Source organism: Sylvia atricapilla, chromosome 6, assembly GCF_009819655.1.
Source record: "Sylvia atricapilla isolate bSylAtr1 chromosome 6, bSylAtr1.pri, whole genome shotgun sequence".
NCBI classification, from domain to species: Eukaryota; Metazoa; Chordata; class Aves; order Passeriformes; family Sylviidae; genus Sylvia; species Sylvia atricapilla.
Genome location: NC_089145.1, coordinates 33602982 through 33621106, shown reverse-complemented (window position 1 = coordinate 33621106; position 18125 = coordinate 33602982). Strand labels below are relative to the sequence as shown.

Here is an 18125-nt window from a genome sequence, read left to right as displayed (position 1 = left end):
TTACCTATGTTTTTGGGTTTTTTTTCAAGTTTTGAAGCATCTCTTATATCTGTATCTGTCTGTATGTCTGTATCTGCCACAACATAAGAAATAAAACAACTATATTTTCTACAATAACCCTGTACAGAATATCTTTGTTTCACACACAAATTCCTCATGACAGAGTTACTCAGACTGTATTCACGCCCATAAGGAGGTCATACCTCCTAACCTGGCACAGTAACTCTCCCTTTCCTCATTCTGATTTACTGCACAGAGGTGGGATGAAATACATTCTTCCTGGCAGAAACTTCTAAGAATGCATCTGTGAAAGACTTGTTGCATCCCAGAGACTTTTCTTTGCCTAAAAAGAAAAAAGGGGTTACAGTGAATCAAAAACCCAGAAGGACTAGGGCTCCCAAGCTTTCAATTTAATTAAGATTTTTCAAAGCTTCAAATAGATGAAAATTACACACAATTTTCAGATGAGAGTTTTAGGATGTGATGGTGAGACATAGCTTCCCAGTGTTTTCTCAAAACAGACCCTCTCCTGATCGTAAGAAATAGAAATCAGTTGATTTCCAGCCCTGGTTTTACTGTATAATTACATCCATCTGACAGTTTTAGTGGACAAAATTCAGGCAAGGTGATTCAGGTATTTTCTGATAAACACTTAAAGGCTTCCTCTGTTTAAAATTTATTTCAATTAGTAATATGTCCAAAAACATGGATAAATTATTGATCCTCTTTTTTATTGTTAGAGTTTTTTTTATACATTTCATCATTTTAACTGTTTCCTTGGTGGGAAGGATCAACCTTGGGACAGAAACTGCATTACAAAGGGAAAAGGCTCACAGGAATGCTAATGCAATGGGGAAGAGGAAAAAAATACAGCCAGTCCCACAGGGCTTTAATAAATATTTGTGAAGCATATTTAGTTTAATTACACCAACTAGTTACCAAAGTCCCAAGTCATGCTACCTGAAATGTCAGTGCAAACTGTACCTTGGGCTTGATGGCACAATGCACAGCAAAAATAAATGTGTGAAATCCAAATATGACTGCCACAAAAACAAACAAGGTGTGAGAGAAAACATGAGCTCAAAGATAGATCAATTAATCCAAAGAACACCAACTAGACAGGCAGATGAGTCATACACACAGTGTAGGCACAGTTTCTGTTGAATGGAAAACACAACTTAACACTGCATGTTTCACTCTGAAACACAACGAGGCCAGCAAAACTAAATTGGGTGGCAAGCCTCCTACCTGCACCATGACTGTGAAAACATTCTCAAACAGGGAGAAGGGTCTGAGCTTCCCCTTCTTACAATCAGTCCTTCTCAATAATGTAATTTTCTTCAGTTTTTAAGATTGGGAGGGTGGGGACAGGAAGAAGTATAATATAAAGACATTGATTTTGGCTTCATAATTAAGATTATATGCTTTCTTTTCAGTGGTTGGTCAGAGAAATATATCAAATATATATAGCAAAAGAATTAAATGAAAGATATTTAGTTGCTCTATTCCCAGCAGCAGGGAAAAACAGTCTTTCCAGAACTAGGAAGTGCCAACATTCTTGCTTCACAGGTCATGATGATTGTCCTGCAGACACCTATCACAGCTGCCTCTGAAACAAATCAAGCATGCTGCTACAATGGCTGTAATTAACTTGTTAAAAATATTTTTATTTTTTTATTAAGTGAATGTGTAGATAAGAAAACCAAATCATAATACACACAGAAAAGGCAAAGTTAAATAAACACATAACCCAAATTCTAAGTGGTCTTCTGTGACTGGGTATTATTGCCTTCTTACTTAAGAGAACACCAAAGTGTTTCTTATGTACGATATTTATTATGAAAATCATTTTCTCAGAAATCAGAAAGTCAAAATACCATATTCATGCATCCGGTTGGCGAGAATCTAGATTGAAACACACAGTGTGAAATCTCCACACAAAGTGCCCTTTCACAAAGACAAAGGGTGTATCCACTTGATTCTTTTTAGCTGCTATATTCAGTGGCTGGTTAGAAGCATGCACTGGAAATTTACGGCATGGGGGGAAAAAAAACAAACCTGTTTTGGAAAATAGCCATACCTCACCTACTTCAGACAGCCCTACTAGAATCATCAGCTTCAAAACAAGAGCTGTGTTTAGATTTAACTGACCTGAGATTTTGGCCCTTTTTTCTTTTCTTTTTTAATGGACCTAAGAATATTGTGCAGTGGTTTTGTTCTGCATTTAAGTTATATCTGAAGTTCTAGTCCTCCAAAGAAATACTCTCTGAAGCAAAATACATTAGACTTTTAAAGAGATTTTTCAAGAGGTCAAATTACCTATGACTTGTGTAAATTTTAAATCATTATAGAAATGGCTGAAGTTGGATACAGTACCCTCTTTCTCTAGCCTGCTTCCCTCCAATGCTTTCACCAGGCAAATTGTGATTTTGGAAAGAATTTGGAGAATAGTAGCAAATGAATGTGAAGAGTTCATGTCATGAACTAACAACAGGAGTGACTTGTGACACACAGGTCTTGTTGATAGCCCAGCAATTTCATTATATACTCTTCAGTGCCATCTGCTGTAAACAGATACATTCAAAAACTTAAGAGATAATCAAAAAGCCAGACTTAATATCTGCATGGCAGAGAAATTATCTAACTCTAGGCCTAGGTCTGTCCTACAAGGCTAGAATCCCATTAAGGTATCAAGCACACATCATTTACAGAGATGAGGAACTTGGTCACAAGTATGGACACATTCCTTTAACTTTTTGCCTCAATTTCTTAAGCTGTAGCAAGGTATCATTTGCACAATTTACACACATGAGAATTGTTGATTAGCACCACAACACCTCCTCCAGCCAAGCAGGGACAGAACTGCACCTGCTGGTGTGAGTTGAGAGCAGTCCACCCTGTGAACTTGGGAAAGAGAAGTCACAAAACAGTATCTTCCAAGGTACAAATTGGATTTGGGTGCCTAGACTCCGTAAACCTAAACTCGTGAGACAATGGAGAAGCCTTTATCTCCTCGACCACCAAGAATTAAAGCTGCTTTGTTAGATGAAGAAAATACTGCTCCATTAAACACTATATTATCCTAATGTCTTTTCTGCAGTTATTGCAAAGAAAATAATGATGACTTTTGTGTATTTCTTAGAGCAAGTGTGCAGTGTGATTGTTTATATCAATTTTGTCCTTCAGGATTTAGACAGAGCTCTAAAGCTCTGAGTTCTAGAGAACAACTTTCTGCAGAAAAGTTGGTTTTTGTTTTTGTTTTTGTTTTTGTTTTTGTTTTTGTTTTTGTTTTTGTTTTTGTTTTTGTTTTCCAACAGGAATTCCACAGTTGTACATTTCACCATTAAACTGTGACACAAAGTGTTGTTACTCCATTTTTTGTTAGCCTTAGGACACTTAAATTTTGATGTACTGAAAAATTTCACTTAAAAGTTACATTGAAAACTATACATGGAACCTTTTAGTCTAAATATTCAAGATAAAGGAAAAGAAAAATATAACGAACTTTTTTTTTTGCTTCATACTGAGAAATTTCAGCCAGTAGCACCTACAATACATTTCCAGAATGGAGAGTGCTGTAGGTTTAGGAAAGAGCCACCAATTGTTTGTTGGGTTTTGCACAGCAGTATTTATCTGTTCTGTGGTATTTGTGGCATTCTCTATACTTAGATTGGCAAATGCCACAAATTCCATGATAAATTTAAACACTGTGAGTGATAAATGTCAAGCTTTTAATAGCACCCACTGTCCCTCTGTCACCACATGACCCTATTAGGAGATTGCACAATCACTATCTCTGTATAATTTCTTATACAAGAAATAGCCTTATAGCATTTTCAATAGCAAGGTATTTTCTTTGTGTAAGCAACAGAACTCTCTGCATACCTCCTGCAGAAAGAAGAACCTGCAGATACTTACTATTCCTGATGATTTGATATGAATTTTATTTACAGAAATAAGGTCAGAATGTAGTTTCCAATTTCTGCTAAGTGCCAATACAATGGACAGAATTCATGATCTTAGTTGAAACTAAACGGCAGAAAAAGTTTGATGACAACAAATGACAATATATTTCATCAGAAGGAAAAGTCTACAAAACTATTGCTGCAGCCATTAACATGCAGAATGTGACTCCAGATGTAGCAAAAGTTTTCTCTGGGCATTTTTTACACTTTTTTACACTTTCAGCAGTATATGACCTATTGAGGTTACATCTGAAAATCTTACCTCTGTGGCACTTTTTGAATGAAGATTGCAAGAATGAAAGAGTATTTTGCATTGTCACTAAGAACACTTAAGTTCTGATCTCAGAATCCGAAAGTTCTGAGGTTTTCCTCTGAGCACAGAAATAAATCAGGTTAGAAATTAACTTCTGTCTTAGGAACAAGGCTACAAAATATTAATAGTTTTGTCTTACTAAAATGCCTCTGTGATGTTTCTGACCAGAAGCATTTTCCTTTCCAGCTGCAACTATGCCAGTTCTCCAGAGAGGAATACTCATTTGCTGTGTGGTACAGACGTGGCCTCTGAAACTTGTTACCGAGTCAGGGATGCACTTCAATGTAAAGTTAAAGAGAAGGCTTAGGGAAAATATTTGTGTGCATATATATGCACAAATATCTATAAGTGTATTTCCATGTGCATGTATGTGTGTGTATATATATGTATGTTATTACAGAAAAAAATTTGGAGAATCCAGAAATAAGTGTAAGAGAGAAAATATCACCATCAATAACATAATAACTCATTTTCCTATGCAGAGTGAAGATACCAATTCCATGCAAGTCTCTTTCAAATTCCATTCAATTTAACGGCCAAAGTGTATGGGCAAAAGATCAGAAGATGTTGCATTACTGCAGTTTGTCTGGTTGCCCTACAGAGCTGAGCTGCGCAAGAGAGCTCAAATTCAATTAAAAAATAAATCTGAAATTATTTCTATGCCACTAAGACTAGTCAGGCCTAAGATAATTTTTGTAAATTATTGCATCACATATTAAAGCTTTTGTTTTTTACAATATCTTCTGTTACAAGTTAAAGGTATATCTGGGCATTTTGTAGTAACTGAAAATGGATTGGGACATTTAATAAGTTATACATTAAATAGCTACTATATATTCATCCCTAAACACACATTTTGTTTTTTAAGTATGGGTCAAAAAATCATTAAGCATTTGTAAGAATAAACCCAGACATTGTATTTTCCACACTTCTGCATACCCAAACAGGCTATGGGTCTGCTATGGGTCCAGTGCTTTAACAATGAGGGGAACAGTATGGTAATGAACATGAATTCATAACTAATGCTAAATTACTGACTCAACCAGTTAATTACATTAATTTCAATAATCAGGTACTAAAATTGTGAAACTATAACATTAGAAAATTAATCAGAAGTTTAGCACAAGAAAAATATCGGATGATTAACCAGTAAGAGAAGAACAGAAAGGAGATGATTCCTTTTAATCTTTTGCCCAAAGTAGAGTTACAGATACAGGATGGCCTTGATTTATCTGGAAAACAACATTTTCTTGTAGGTGGTGTTCCTTGACAAGGAAGGATCACTCAGTTAAGGTGCTAAATCCAAGACATAATTCATGCTAAAGAAGTAAAGTGGTTTTTTCCTTATGGCTTTTTCATTGGTTTGTCTTTAAAATCTGCTGAGATTTCTATTTCTGCAAGAACTCTTCTCCCCTTTGACTTATCAGAGAATCAGAGCATTGTAAGCACACGTATACACACAGACCCGAAGTAGACAATTTTCTTGTCTAAGGTTAATGATTCTTATTCTCTTTACATTTGGGATTTGATTTGGGGTTTTTTATATAAAATAGTGACTGTTTTTGAAGATAGAAGTCTGTGTCTTGAAAATAGGTCATATAATCAAATTTTTTAACAAAGATTTAATGTGAAATTTAGTGTCAGAACTCATTTATTAAATAAATATGAAGATATGGCTTGTATTCCCTAAATGTTATTTCTTTCCTTGATAGCAGATACTGTGAAATCGCTGTGCTTCTGGATGCTGTGGAAGATCTCCCCAGAACTACTGGCCCAGCAATATGTGCCTCCTAGTCCTTTTCCTCCCCAGAAGTGAATCAGCTACACTTTTCATCTGTTCGCTGTCTCAGCTGAGGCAGCCATAACCAGCTACAGAGAGCTGTGGGAGGGCAATACCTGTGTGCCAGAAGATGCTGTGCTGCTGCATTTCCACTCTCCCTAGAAGAGCTGGAGTTGGAGGCCCCCTCTGACATTCAACAGCTCCTTAACTTCCCTTTGAGCACCACCTTTTTGCAAAAGCATTTCCAGAAGCCACAATGTAACTCCTAAGGCATTTGGGATCCTTAGGAAAGAAAGCTCAGGTAGCCCTCATCACCACTGACAATGATATTGTCAATGATAATGTTAATCGCTCTTTCTGGTGATCTAAACCTGAGGGGCTTAGAGACTCAGAATTAATCTTTAAGCCCTTTCTACCTTCATCTTGTTTGGTACCTTCCCAGATTTATTATATCATTTACATGTTATACAAATCTATGTCAATAAAGCTTTAAGCAATGCCTCATCTACTTTTTTTCTCTGCATGAATATATATCTTCTGTTTAAAATATATTTCTAGAATACAACTCATCTCCTCTACAGGAGCATACTACCCTGTATTTGGTAGACAACATATGTAGTATTTTGTGAATTCCACCTTTATAACGAAATATAAAATTTCTACCAGATATATTAATTTGTGCTAATGCCTACTATATTAATTTCATCCAATATTATTCACAAATAACAGCTTAATCATAAATTAAGTCCATCCTTTAAATATATAACAGCATTATAACAGTCTTCTAATAATTAACATTTCTGATTGCTTACTTTTTTGGTTTCAGCAATTGTAGCTATCCCCAGGACAAAAAAACAAAGGTAATTGGTAGTGTATTAACTGCCTGAATTGCTTCTTTCTGAAATGTAATGAGTGGGATTTAAAAATCACTCACTTTTATAATATTTTACTCTCTTTCTTGTGTCTTGATAATGACAGAGGCTTCTATTACAGATTGCTTCAGGGTAGGACAGGATTCAGCTGTTATTGGAAGCAAGCATCAATCTCTGCCCAGGCCTCATATACAGTTATCCAACCAGCAGGGTTTTATTCTTTTTTTTTTTTTTTTTCTATTTTAATGTTAGTATTGTAGATTAATCTGGCTGTCACATATATTTAGAGTCACTCAATGATTTCTAAGTATAAAACCCTCTCATTCTATATTAAAAAAATTATCACTCTACAGAATTCAATTATTCAAGCCAAAAATTTTCCTATTAGTGCTTTCCCTCAGGCTGACTTTTTTTAAGCTTTAGCTAAAACAGCCTTTTAAGGGAAGATTAGTACAAAATAGATAACTCTATCAAATTTATGACTCTGCTACAAGTTTTTTAAGGAAACTAAGCACAAACAAATGAGTTCTGAAACATCTCCTTATTTCCTGAAAAAAAAAAACCAAATCCATCTTTTTAAGCAGTATCATAATGTTTCCAGATCCTTTGCACATACTTAATATAGATATTAAAAGCATTGCATTTTCATCATAATTCTCAATACTCCTCAAATGCCAACAAGCTTGTCAGTCTACCAGGAAAGTTTTCTGTAGGATCTGACGGTCAGCCAACATGGTAATACCTCAATGCCCTTCAGTCAAACGCTTAAGTGCTGGGCAGTGTTTGTTCTGGCTGCCAGAACAGGCAATAAGATTTTAGCTCTTACTGATGTATGTCAGTATTTCTTAATACTATTTAGCCCTTCTTACTGAATAAAGCTTCTTTATGTAGCTTAAAAATCGCGTCAGACTGACTTCCACAGAACTCCTTCCACTCCATTTTACATACAGAACAGTAAGGAGCTGCAAAGTCAAATAACCAGACACCCTTCAGTGTGGCAGACAGACCTTTTGCCACATATACACACTGCTTTTCAAAATGTGTGTGTTGAATCTATAATTTGGCTAAACATTAACTCTTGTTCTTCTACTGAAAGAGCAATTCATCAAAAGCAGTGACATTTGCCTGTGTTCCTTTAGTCTTCAAATTAATGTCAGTATCTTCATTAGCTGAGGTGTTTCAGAGGTGAAGATTGTTGACCACAACAGGGTTTGGGTACAGATATTTTTTAATCTACCTTTTTCGAGGAAATATCCAAAATTGTCTACATATAGTCAGTTTCTGCATCCCGTTCCACCGTCCTCATTTTGCATGCAAAATGTATGACACATTAAGTCTTGTAAAATGTAAACAGAAGGCAAAGTTTAATAGTGGCCTCTCTTATCAGTATTTTGAATCCTAGACTATGTGACAATATTCAAATTCCTCTCAGCCAAATTAGATCTAGTTTTGCTTCCAGAAATTGTTATAATTCCCGTATAAATGAATTACTAGTTTTCACTGCACTGAGTGGGAATACATCATTTTCAACAGCCAAATTTGGGATTATTGTACAAAAAATTAATGCATCTGGGAAAACACTGTAAGAAGAGGAAAAGGATAAGGCATTGGTACTTTTTTTAGTCCTGTCCTACATATATGCAAGCACATGACTATTTTGTACAATCCTTGCTGCTCATATCCATTTCCACAAATTGTGAGTTACAGACCCCGAGATGCCTATGGAAGGAATTTTTCCATCTGTCCTGCAATCAGTGGGTTCCTTCAATGCCCTACTCATGCCCACATGCTCAGTGGTGAATCCCTGATCAGAGCTGTGAATGTGGTGCCAACTGTTGCACCATTCCTGAGCTATCAGTCAGAGCCAGTCAAGGCAGGCAGCCACTAGGGTTGACGGAGCACGCCCTTTGCATACCTGCTTAACATTTTAAGCTCCAATTAGTTGCAATTTATGTCCAGTGTTACCCTATTAATTCACACTAATACCTGAGATAACCTTTCTGCCCAGCCAAATCTTTCAAATTAGCAAGCAAGTCAAGACAAAAAAGTGTAGTGGTTCTAAACAACGATATACAAAAGTCATTGGCAAACATCTGTGTGGGACAGACATCTGGAGGAGTTCCCATATTTTCAAGAAATGCAGAATAATTACCTTCTGAACTTTCTTGAGAACAATGGGAGGCTGTTGACTTTGCCTTAACAGATTCACAGGTTCATTAAATGGTATTTTATTATGAAAAGGCCTATTTGCAGCAACATTTCAGTAATACTGTGTGCAGTATTAGACGAGTATTTCACATTTATGTTTCAATTTTCATACTGTAAAAATTTTATGTGTGCCTAAATTATTTAATGTCCAAATTGTAAAATGTTTTACATGTCATATATATGTTTAAATTGTTTTATATTTGACAATTCCATCTAACTTCTCTACCCAACTGCAAAAATATCTAAAAATATTTTAATATTTCAGTTGCAAGGGGATGGTAGGAAATTACAGTGGTCCTCCAGTAAAATGCCTTCTAATGATAAGTAAATTGGGGACAAACATTAACTATATCTTCATATTTTTGAAAGAATAAATGAGTTCTATATAATTAGAGATCACATCTAATGACTATTTTTTATGCCTTTTGGGAAAATAAAACAGAAAATAAAAGTAAAGAGGAACAGAAAGTTTCCCAACAAATGTAAACATTTTTTTAATTAGCAATGGGTTATAAAATTAGGATAAAATTTTATCTTTTCAAACAGCTCCAATGAAACTTGGCTAACTAACTACATAAACAGTAGTTTGATACTGCTTTAACTGACTTCCTAAATCAAACTTAGGCATATTCTAGTCTGTACATAGTTCAAACTATGACACTGACTGGTTCCATTACTTTTATGAAAATGTCCCAGATCATTCCGTACTTCCCTTTTTAGTTACTACTCTTTGAAAAAAGAAATCAAAGAGCCCGGTTATAAGAAATCTTGGTGAGAAACACAAACGCCCACGGAAAGTGTGCAGTTTATGACTGTAGTATCTAGGTCAAATAGCAAGAAAGGATAGCAAAGATTAAGGATTAAAAATTGCCTAAGAATGATGATGTGAAAATAATTGTGATTGTAACAATTGTAGGTTTATACAGCAAAAGTTTGATTCTTGTGCATTACTACAATAAAGACTTCACTTTATCTCTGGCTTTGAAGAGATAGGGGAAGATGAGTAAGCTGTCAGTTTCAATTTAAGTTTTGTCATAAATATTTATAGCCCATGGAAAACAATTGCATGACTCTTTAGGATTTAGCTAATTATTTATAAATCACATTCTAAATATATTAACATAATTCTTTTACAGAAGCTTTGGCTTTTAATAAATTAATATTAAAATGTCTGGGTTACAATAAATGCGATAGAAGATTCTTTCTAAGCTGAGTGAGGGAGTATGAAAGGTTTCCTTTCACTTGTTCCACTTACTGTGTCTACCCTAAGGCTTTTTCCTTATAAGCCTTGAAATATATTGCTTCTTTTGTTCAAGTTTCAAAATTAAAACTATGAAGTGTAAATCCTTCTAATAGAAAACCATGACCAAACATGCCTACATCAGTTAGGATATGGATGCAGTAGAAGTATTCATAGGTCTGAAGGGAGTTTCCAAGTCCCAGGGGTTAAGTCTCATTTTTCTGACCAAAAAACACTTCAAATAAAACAAAAGACAATAATTTGTTGCAAGTCCCAGATCTCGTTTATTTATAAAGCAATAAATATTAGAAGCACAAATAAATTGCACGGGTGTGTAAACAAACTGTACAATGACTGAAGAGTTCGGGAAGGTTTGCCAGAAGACTCCAAGAAGCATATTGTCGTCATCCTGAGTGGGAAGTAAATTGAGGGGGGAAGTGCTTAGAAGCACTTGCGGTGTACAATGGATGGACCAGCTTCATCATACTCCTGTTTACTGATCCACATTTGCTGGAAGGTGGACAGAGATGCCAGGATGGAACCACCGATCCAGACAGAGTACTTGCGCTCAGGAGGGGCAATGATCTAGGATAAAGAAAAGCAACAGAATCCTCATTTCTGAGCAATGAATCCATATCATCAATGCCACACACCACCAGGTATTTCCTTAAGCAAGTAAAAAACTTTTCTATAACAGTATTGATCTTCAGCAGCTCTTAAAATACATGTAATGTATTAAAATAATATGTAATCATATTTTCTTCTTTTCTAACATTTGCTTCTAACCAGCATAATTATTCTGATTAAATGGAATTCCTGCTCATCTCTCCATCAGCTGTTGAGCTCATTTCTGAATTGTTCCTAAATCCCAGTTTAATCAAGTGGATATTGTCTCCATCTTTATCCACATTTTATAACACAGAGTCAAATCCCTTACCTTGATCTTCATAGTGCTAGGAGCAAGAGCAGTGATTTCTTTCTGCATGCGATCAGCAATGCCAGGGTACATTGTTGTACCACCTGAGAGGACGTTGTTGGCATAGAGGTCCTTACGGATATCAATATCACACTTCATTATGCTGTTATAGGTAGTTTCATGGATACCAGCAGATTCCATACCTTGAGAAAAAAAAAAAAAAAAAGAACAGTAGGCCAGTGATTTATACAAGATTGTCTCCATGAAATGAAAATGTGGCATTTCTCATCATCATTAATATGAAATTCTATGGCTCTTTTCTTGTAAAAATGCTTCCTGAATATAAAGAAAAATATAAAGATTGCAAAACTAACTTATGAAGTGAACATTATTTGTTAGAAAAGGTAAGACTCATAATGCATGTGCAAAGGCAAGAGACTCCAAATATTAAACAGTAAGACAAAGTAGACATGCAAGATAAATACAAGATAAAATTACTTAGTATATGGCAATGGAAGAGGGGTATCAAGAACAGAAAACGTGAGTATAAGTTTATGCCAGTCTCACTAAAAGCATTAGTTGAATGTAGTAAAGACAGCAAATGAAGACAATAAAAATAGTTGAAGTAGAACTAAAGAAGATAGTAACTTCTTCAGTCTACTCAAAATATAGTGTATACTATTCAGAATCATCAAGACAAGGCATAACCATGACACAGAATAAGATATCAGTACTTGATGGTAAGAAAAAAGAAACAAGAAGCAAGTGTCTGTGGGTTTCATTCCAATTTGTTAATTTTAACAGGTGCTTCCTGAAAGGGTTGACACTGGATCCACATTAAGATGTCAGCTGATGAACAACTGCATGTACTGCTTGGGACTTAAGAACATAAACATTTGCTGTATCCATCAGCTGCGTGCACAACCAGCAGGGCTTACCATCTCGACCATGGCAATGTTAATTACAGTGTATATAAATACACACACACCTTCATGCCATATCCTTCCCCTCTCTGACACTTTACTTCTTCATGGAAATAGATACTGTTTCAAGAGTAAGCCTTACAAATACAGCATTGAAGGCTATCAGTGACACAGAATCATAAATGTCTTGAGTTGGAAGGGACCCATAAAGATCATGGAGTCCAACTCCTTAATGATGATATTGTAACTGTATGTTTTATTGTTAAAAAATTGTGACTCTAAAACTTGATCTAAAGCTCGCAACAAGAGCCCGGATTCAGCTAATTACCGGATGAGCTCACATCAAGCCCATCTTACAGGAACCAAATGATCTAAATTATTATTCATTCATGTCTGATTTTGTGCCAAATTTAGGTAAGCAGGAAGAAGAGCGAGGCACCTTCCAAATCTTCTGATTCATCCATCCCTCCTACAGAAAGGAGAATTTCCTGGGAACACTTACCAATAAAGGATGGCTGGAATAAGGTTTCAGGGCAGCGGAAACGTTCATTACCAATTGTGATCACTTGACCATCAGGCAATTCATAGCTCTTTTCCAGAGAGGAGGAAGAGGCAGCAGTGGCCATTTCATTCTCAAAGTCCAGTGCAACATAGCACAATTTCTCTTTGATATCACGAACAATCTCACGTTCAGCTGTAGGTAAGGAGAATGAAATCAAGCTTTGGATGAGCACAGTACTAGAGAAAATGATCAGCCAAGAGAGACGTGAGGATTTTCACAGCAGAGAAAAGCTGAAGGACTGACCTGTTGTCACAAAGGAGTAGCCACGCTCCGTGAGGATCTTCATGAGGTAGTCAGTCAGATCCCTGCCAGCCAGATCCAAGCGCATGATAGCATGAGGCAAAGCATACCCTTCATAAATAGGTACATTGTGGGTGACACCATCTCCGGAATCAAGAACAATACCTGAGAGAGAAATGGCAGAGAGCAGCTGGAATCACCTAGCAAATGCTTAGAGCCCTTACACACAGGAAGTAGCAAGAAACACAACAAAATAAATTACTTTTTATTTATTTAAGGCAAAATAAAGTAGCATAATTCTTTTTCAGTCACAAAGATCTTTCCAATTCTTTCTGCCTCTGCTTGCCTGGACATTCCAGTGGGGTGTGAATTTTCCCACAGGACGGTTGTTACATACATATTTTACAATAATTCATAAAACCAATCTTCCACCTCTACTATACTGACCAGAAAGAATATTTGCAATAAGGACTGTTTTGATCTGATAATGGGCATCTTTTGGTATATTTTAAACACTTAAGCTGGTGTAACAGTTTTTGTAACTGCAGACCCTACAGGAATGCCTCCTCATTTGCACCACAACAATCAGTGGCACAGTCAGTTCCATGGTGCCACTCCAAAAGCAATGCAGATTGTCTGTGGAAAGAACAAAGTCAACCTATTTTGTACTGGCTTTAATGCTACTGTTATCAATAACTGCTATAAACTAAAAATACCTGGTTTTCTGTAAATTGAACGAGTAATGGTGTGTTTTCCTATTTGGAATGGAAAGGAAGGAGAGTTCCTGAAATCTGAATGGTGCTTATTTGTTTATTTTACCTGTTGTACGACCAGAAGCATACAGGGACAGGACAGCCTGGATTGCCACATACATAGCAGGTACATTGAAGGTTTCAAACATTATCTGGGTCATCTTTTCACGGTTAGCTTTAGGGTTCAAGGGGGCTTCTGTGAGCAAAGTAGGGTGTTCCTCAGGGGCCACACGGAGTTCATTGTAGAAAGTGTGGTGCCATATCTTTTCCATATCATCCCAGTTGGTGATGATGCCATGTTCAATTGGATATTTCAAAGTAAGGATACCTCTTTTGCTCTGAGCTTCATCACCCACATAGGAATCTTTTTGACCCATACCAACCATTACACCCTAAGAGAAGAAGACACAGAAAAGCATTATTTGAGGAAGACAACATCACAGAGGTGAAACAACTACATCACAGACAACTGGCCTAAAGCTGAGTCAGGAGAGGTTTAGGTTGGATATTATAAAAAAGTTCTTCACCCAGAGGGTGTTTGGGCACTGGGACAGGCTCCCCAGGGAAGGGGTCACAGTACCAATCCTGACATGGTTCAAGAAGAATTTGGACAACTGTCTCAGGCACATGGTGTGTCCCATGCAGGGCCAGGAATTGGACGTTGATGATCCTTCCAAGCCAGGATATTCTGTGATTCTCCAATTCTAACTATCTTATTTTCAAGAAAAGTACAAGCACTCACACCCTTGAAAGGCTATGGGAAAACAAATTTAACATTATTAAAATATTAAGTCAACAGATTCTGAGCTGTTTTCATAAAATCTTTCCTTCCATGAGATGAATCGATTTTCTCCCATTTATAATGCACCTCTTATTTTCAATTGTTTCTTTCTGGTCCAAAAATTAAAGTAAACTGCACAATACCGTGAGCAGGAAAAAGAATTTGTAAACAGGAAAATACAGAGGGAAATTAGCATTCTAGTGATTAGAGATACTTCATATTAGTATGCAGCCTCAGCAGTAATTTACCCAGGATAAAAAAAAAATACAAATGGAAAATGTTTTCATTAAAAAAAAAATAACTTTATGAACTTTTTACCAAGGAAATTGTAGGAGAAAAAGGACAGCCAAACAGGGAAGTTAAGGAAACACTGGCCAGACCTGGGAATGAATCACTGTTATCGCAAGAAGTGAGCAGACAAGAGGGCAGCGTATTTGGGACAGGGCAGAAGAACTGAGGGAAGAGGAAAGTGGAGGCGATGCCTAGAGAGAGGGTGATGCTCTGTCTTGCCTCGGTCCTGCCTCTGAATTTACCTGGTGCCTCGGGCGACCGACGATGGACGGGAAAACGGCCCTGGGGGCATCGTCTCCGGCAAAGCCCGCCTTGACCAGCCCCGATCCATTGTCGCACACCAGTGCGGTGGTTTCCTCGTCGTCGCACATCTTCGGAAGGAAGCAGGAACCTGGAAAATAGCACGGTGGCACGCTCAGAGCTCCGCGGGCAGCCCCTCCGAGCCCTCCCGCCCTCCATGCCGGAGGGCACCGCCGGATCGCTGCGGCGGGAGAGGGAAATTTGAGTCGTCCCTGGAGGATGCTCGACGGCTCGCAGGCAGGGCTCTAAACGGAGTCCGTCAGCCGCTTTCTTCTCCGCGCTTTAAAAGCCGCCCCAGCTTGCAAGACACTCAGTTAGAGCGTCATTAGCGGATCCCTCTGGCCTCAGATCGAAAAGGGAGGGAAAGCTTTTTGAATCGCCGCGATCTGTCGTGCCCAGAGCGCCCCGTCGGAGCGCGGCGGCAGATGCTGCGCGGGGGCCGGAGGGGCCGGGGCGGGCGGTGTCCCCGGCAGGAGCCGCGCTCAGCCGGGACCTGCACGGCCCGAGCTCCGGCTGCACCCGCACGACCAGCGTCCCCCGCCCGGCGGTGCCTCCCGCCCGTCCATCCCTTCCATGTATTCCATCCCGTCCCGTCCCGTTCCGTCCCACCCAATGCCCCCCACCCGCCCCTCGGGGCCGCGGGTGCCGCCGCGCTACTCACCAGACCGGCACCGGCGGCGGGGGGGCAGCGGAGGAGACCCTGGGTGCTGGCTCGGCGGAGACGCCCCGATTTATACCCCCCGAGGGCCAGCGTCGTCCGGGGCCGCGGCGGGCCGGGGCAGCCACCTTCTCCTTATTTGGTCGGCTCCGCGCCACTGAGCGGCCGCGCAGCCATGAATGGAGCCGGGCCAGCCCCGGCGCGCCGCGGCCGCCCGGCCCATGTAAGGCAGGCGCGGGGCAGCGCGGCCCCGGCCGCCGCATGGCCAAATAGGGAGCCCAGCGCAGCCCCCGGGGGTCAGCGCCGCCGGGCAGGGGCCGGGCAGGGGCCGGGAAGCGGCCGGGAAGAAGCGGCAGCCCGGCTCGGCCCCCGGGGTCAGCGCCCGCCGGTGCCCGGCCAGGTGCGGCGCCTCAAACTCGTGATGTTCGGGCTTGGCGGAGGGTGCGAGGGAAGCCGCACGAGTGTTTTCTTCCCCGGCTTTTCTTTTTTCTACCGAAAAAAAAATGGCCACTCGAGCTTCTATTTAATCAACGAGTGATGAGGTTGCTTCTGTGTCAACAACTGAGGCTCCTCTCCTGTGTGGAGGCAGCATCTGCTTTCTGTGTTGCCTTAGGAAGGAGCAGTGCACACTCGATTTCTTTTAAACTTTGATGAGCACATGCTGCAAAAATCACCCTTTTCTCTGCTTTTGGCTGACATCTATAGCACAAAATGGGATGTTGTTCATTTATGTTGATATGCATATACTTACACTCCTCATTTTTGCTCTTTTAATGCACACTGGATCAGTAAGAAATACGTCTAGGGCAGAGGACGAGATATGGGAATAGCTTGGACAAAACCCAGCTATGGTACTAATGTAACGTGTTTTCCTGCTCAGTTGTTGAAACATCCACATTGATAATTTGTTTCAGCGGTGGAACCTAGAAAATCCATGTGTCTTCAGGACTTTTTTTTTGTTTGTTTGTTAAAAATAGAAAGACTGGATAGGCATCTCTTGAGTGGGTTTGGCCTGGTATGTGAAAGGAGAGATTGTCAACTCATGTCCCAGAGAAACTCATTATAATGTGGAGTACAGTGTCCTCCAGGAGCTCAGCTTGTAAAATGTCCCGTGTCTGCCTGTGAAACAATGCTAGGATGCAGCGGGGAGGATTGAGGTTTGGGACAGAAGGGAATGGTGAGATTCAAAGTCAAAAGGGGAACACTCAAGTGGATCAACTGCTTAAACACAGGTCCAGTTTATGAGATGCCATACAAAGGCTGGCAGACATCACATGGGTATATACATCTTAAATTATGTGAAAGGAAAGAGCTTGCGAATGCTACACAAGCAACCTGCAGTGTGGGGGCTTTGAGAAGTGTTGGGGGAAGAACAGTCTTTGCACGGTGGTTTAGCTCTGACAAAGTGTGCAACTGGAAATCACTGTTTTTTCCTGAACGATATCCAAAGGGGGCGTCAGAGACCCTCAGACTTTAATTTCTTCTGAAATCAGAGATTATGGAATCAGTTTCCTTGTTTCTAACACAATTAATGAGGTGGTTAGCTCCACCCTAACCCCAGTTTTTCTTGGGTTTGTGCCCAGTTGTGACCACAACTCTGAAAGAGATGGTAGCAGCAAGCTTCTTGGATATAAATAGCTCCTGCTTTTCTTTAAATGCCTTGGGGAAAAAGAACCTGTTCCAGGTGAGACACCATTTGTATACAGAGTTGTGTATATATATTTAATACATCAGTATATATAAATATATATGAACATTTATATTTTATATGCATGCATTTATCTGTGTGTGTGTATATATATATATTTATATATTGTTTGTTTCTTTTTCTTAGCTACCTAAGAAAGTCTGTGTAGGTCTGTGAACTGCAGTGACCTCAAAAGGTCAAAGCAGCAAAACACTGTGATTCAATGCCTCTGCTCTGGACAAACTTTGGCTCTTTGCTTGCTTTGTCTTGATGGAAAATCAACCAAAATCAATACTGGTGGGATAAGGACCCCAAGTGAGTAGATATTTATCTTAATTGATTTGGCACCCGTAACAGACACTTGAAAATACTTTGGTGATAGCGATGCCTATTTATACAAGAATTCATATATATGCAAGGATTTCTAAGCATATACACCCTTTCAAAGAAAAAAATACCATATGCTGCTTTCAGTTTTAAAAAGTCAGCATATTTTACTCCATGGTAAGTTGCCATATATAGTTTAAATCTGCTTCTTTTTTTTCCCTGGCACATCTTTTCTACAGAAACCATATAATGTAAGGGATTGACCAGCTTTGCCAACAGTAGAGATTAGTTTACAGTGTTATCTCAGCTG

General features: G+C 39.0%; 1 protein-coding gene across 1 annotated transcript; it reads right to left on the bottom strand.

Annotated features, from left to right (window-relative positions):
* Positions 1 to 10641: 10641 nt before the first annotated feature.
* On the bottom strand, positions 10642 to 15858 carry ACTC1 (actin alpha cardiac muscle 1). Its single transcript, XM_066321448.1, has 7 exons — positions 15805 to 15858; positions 15086 to 15234; positions 13839 to 14163; positions 13023 to 13184; positions 12720 to 12911; positions 11316 to 11497; positions 10642 to 10963 (listed from the first exon to the last, which is right to left on the bottom strand). Exons 2-7 carry the CDS (start codon positions 15212 to 15214, stop codon positions 10820 to 10822), a joined length of 1134 nt encoding a protein of 377 aa, XP_066177545.1. The 5' UTR covers positions 15215 to 15234; positions 15805 to 15858; the 3' UTR covers positions 10642 to 10819.
* Positions 15859 to 18125: the final 2267 nt, after the last annotated feature.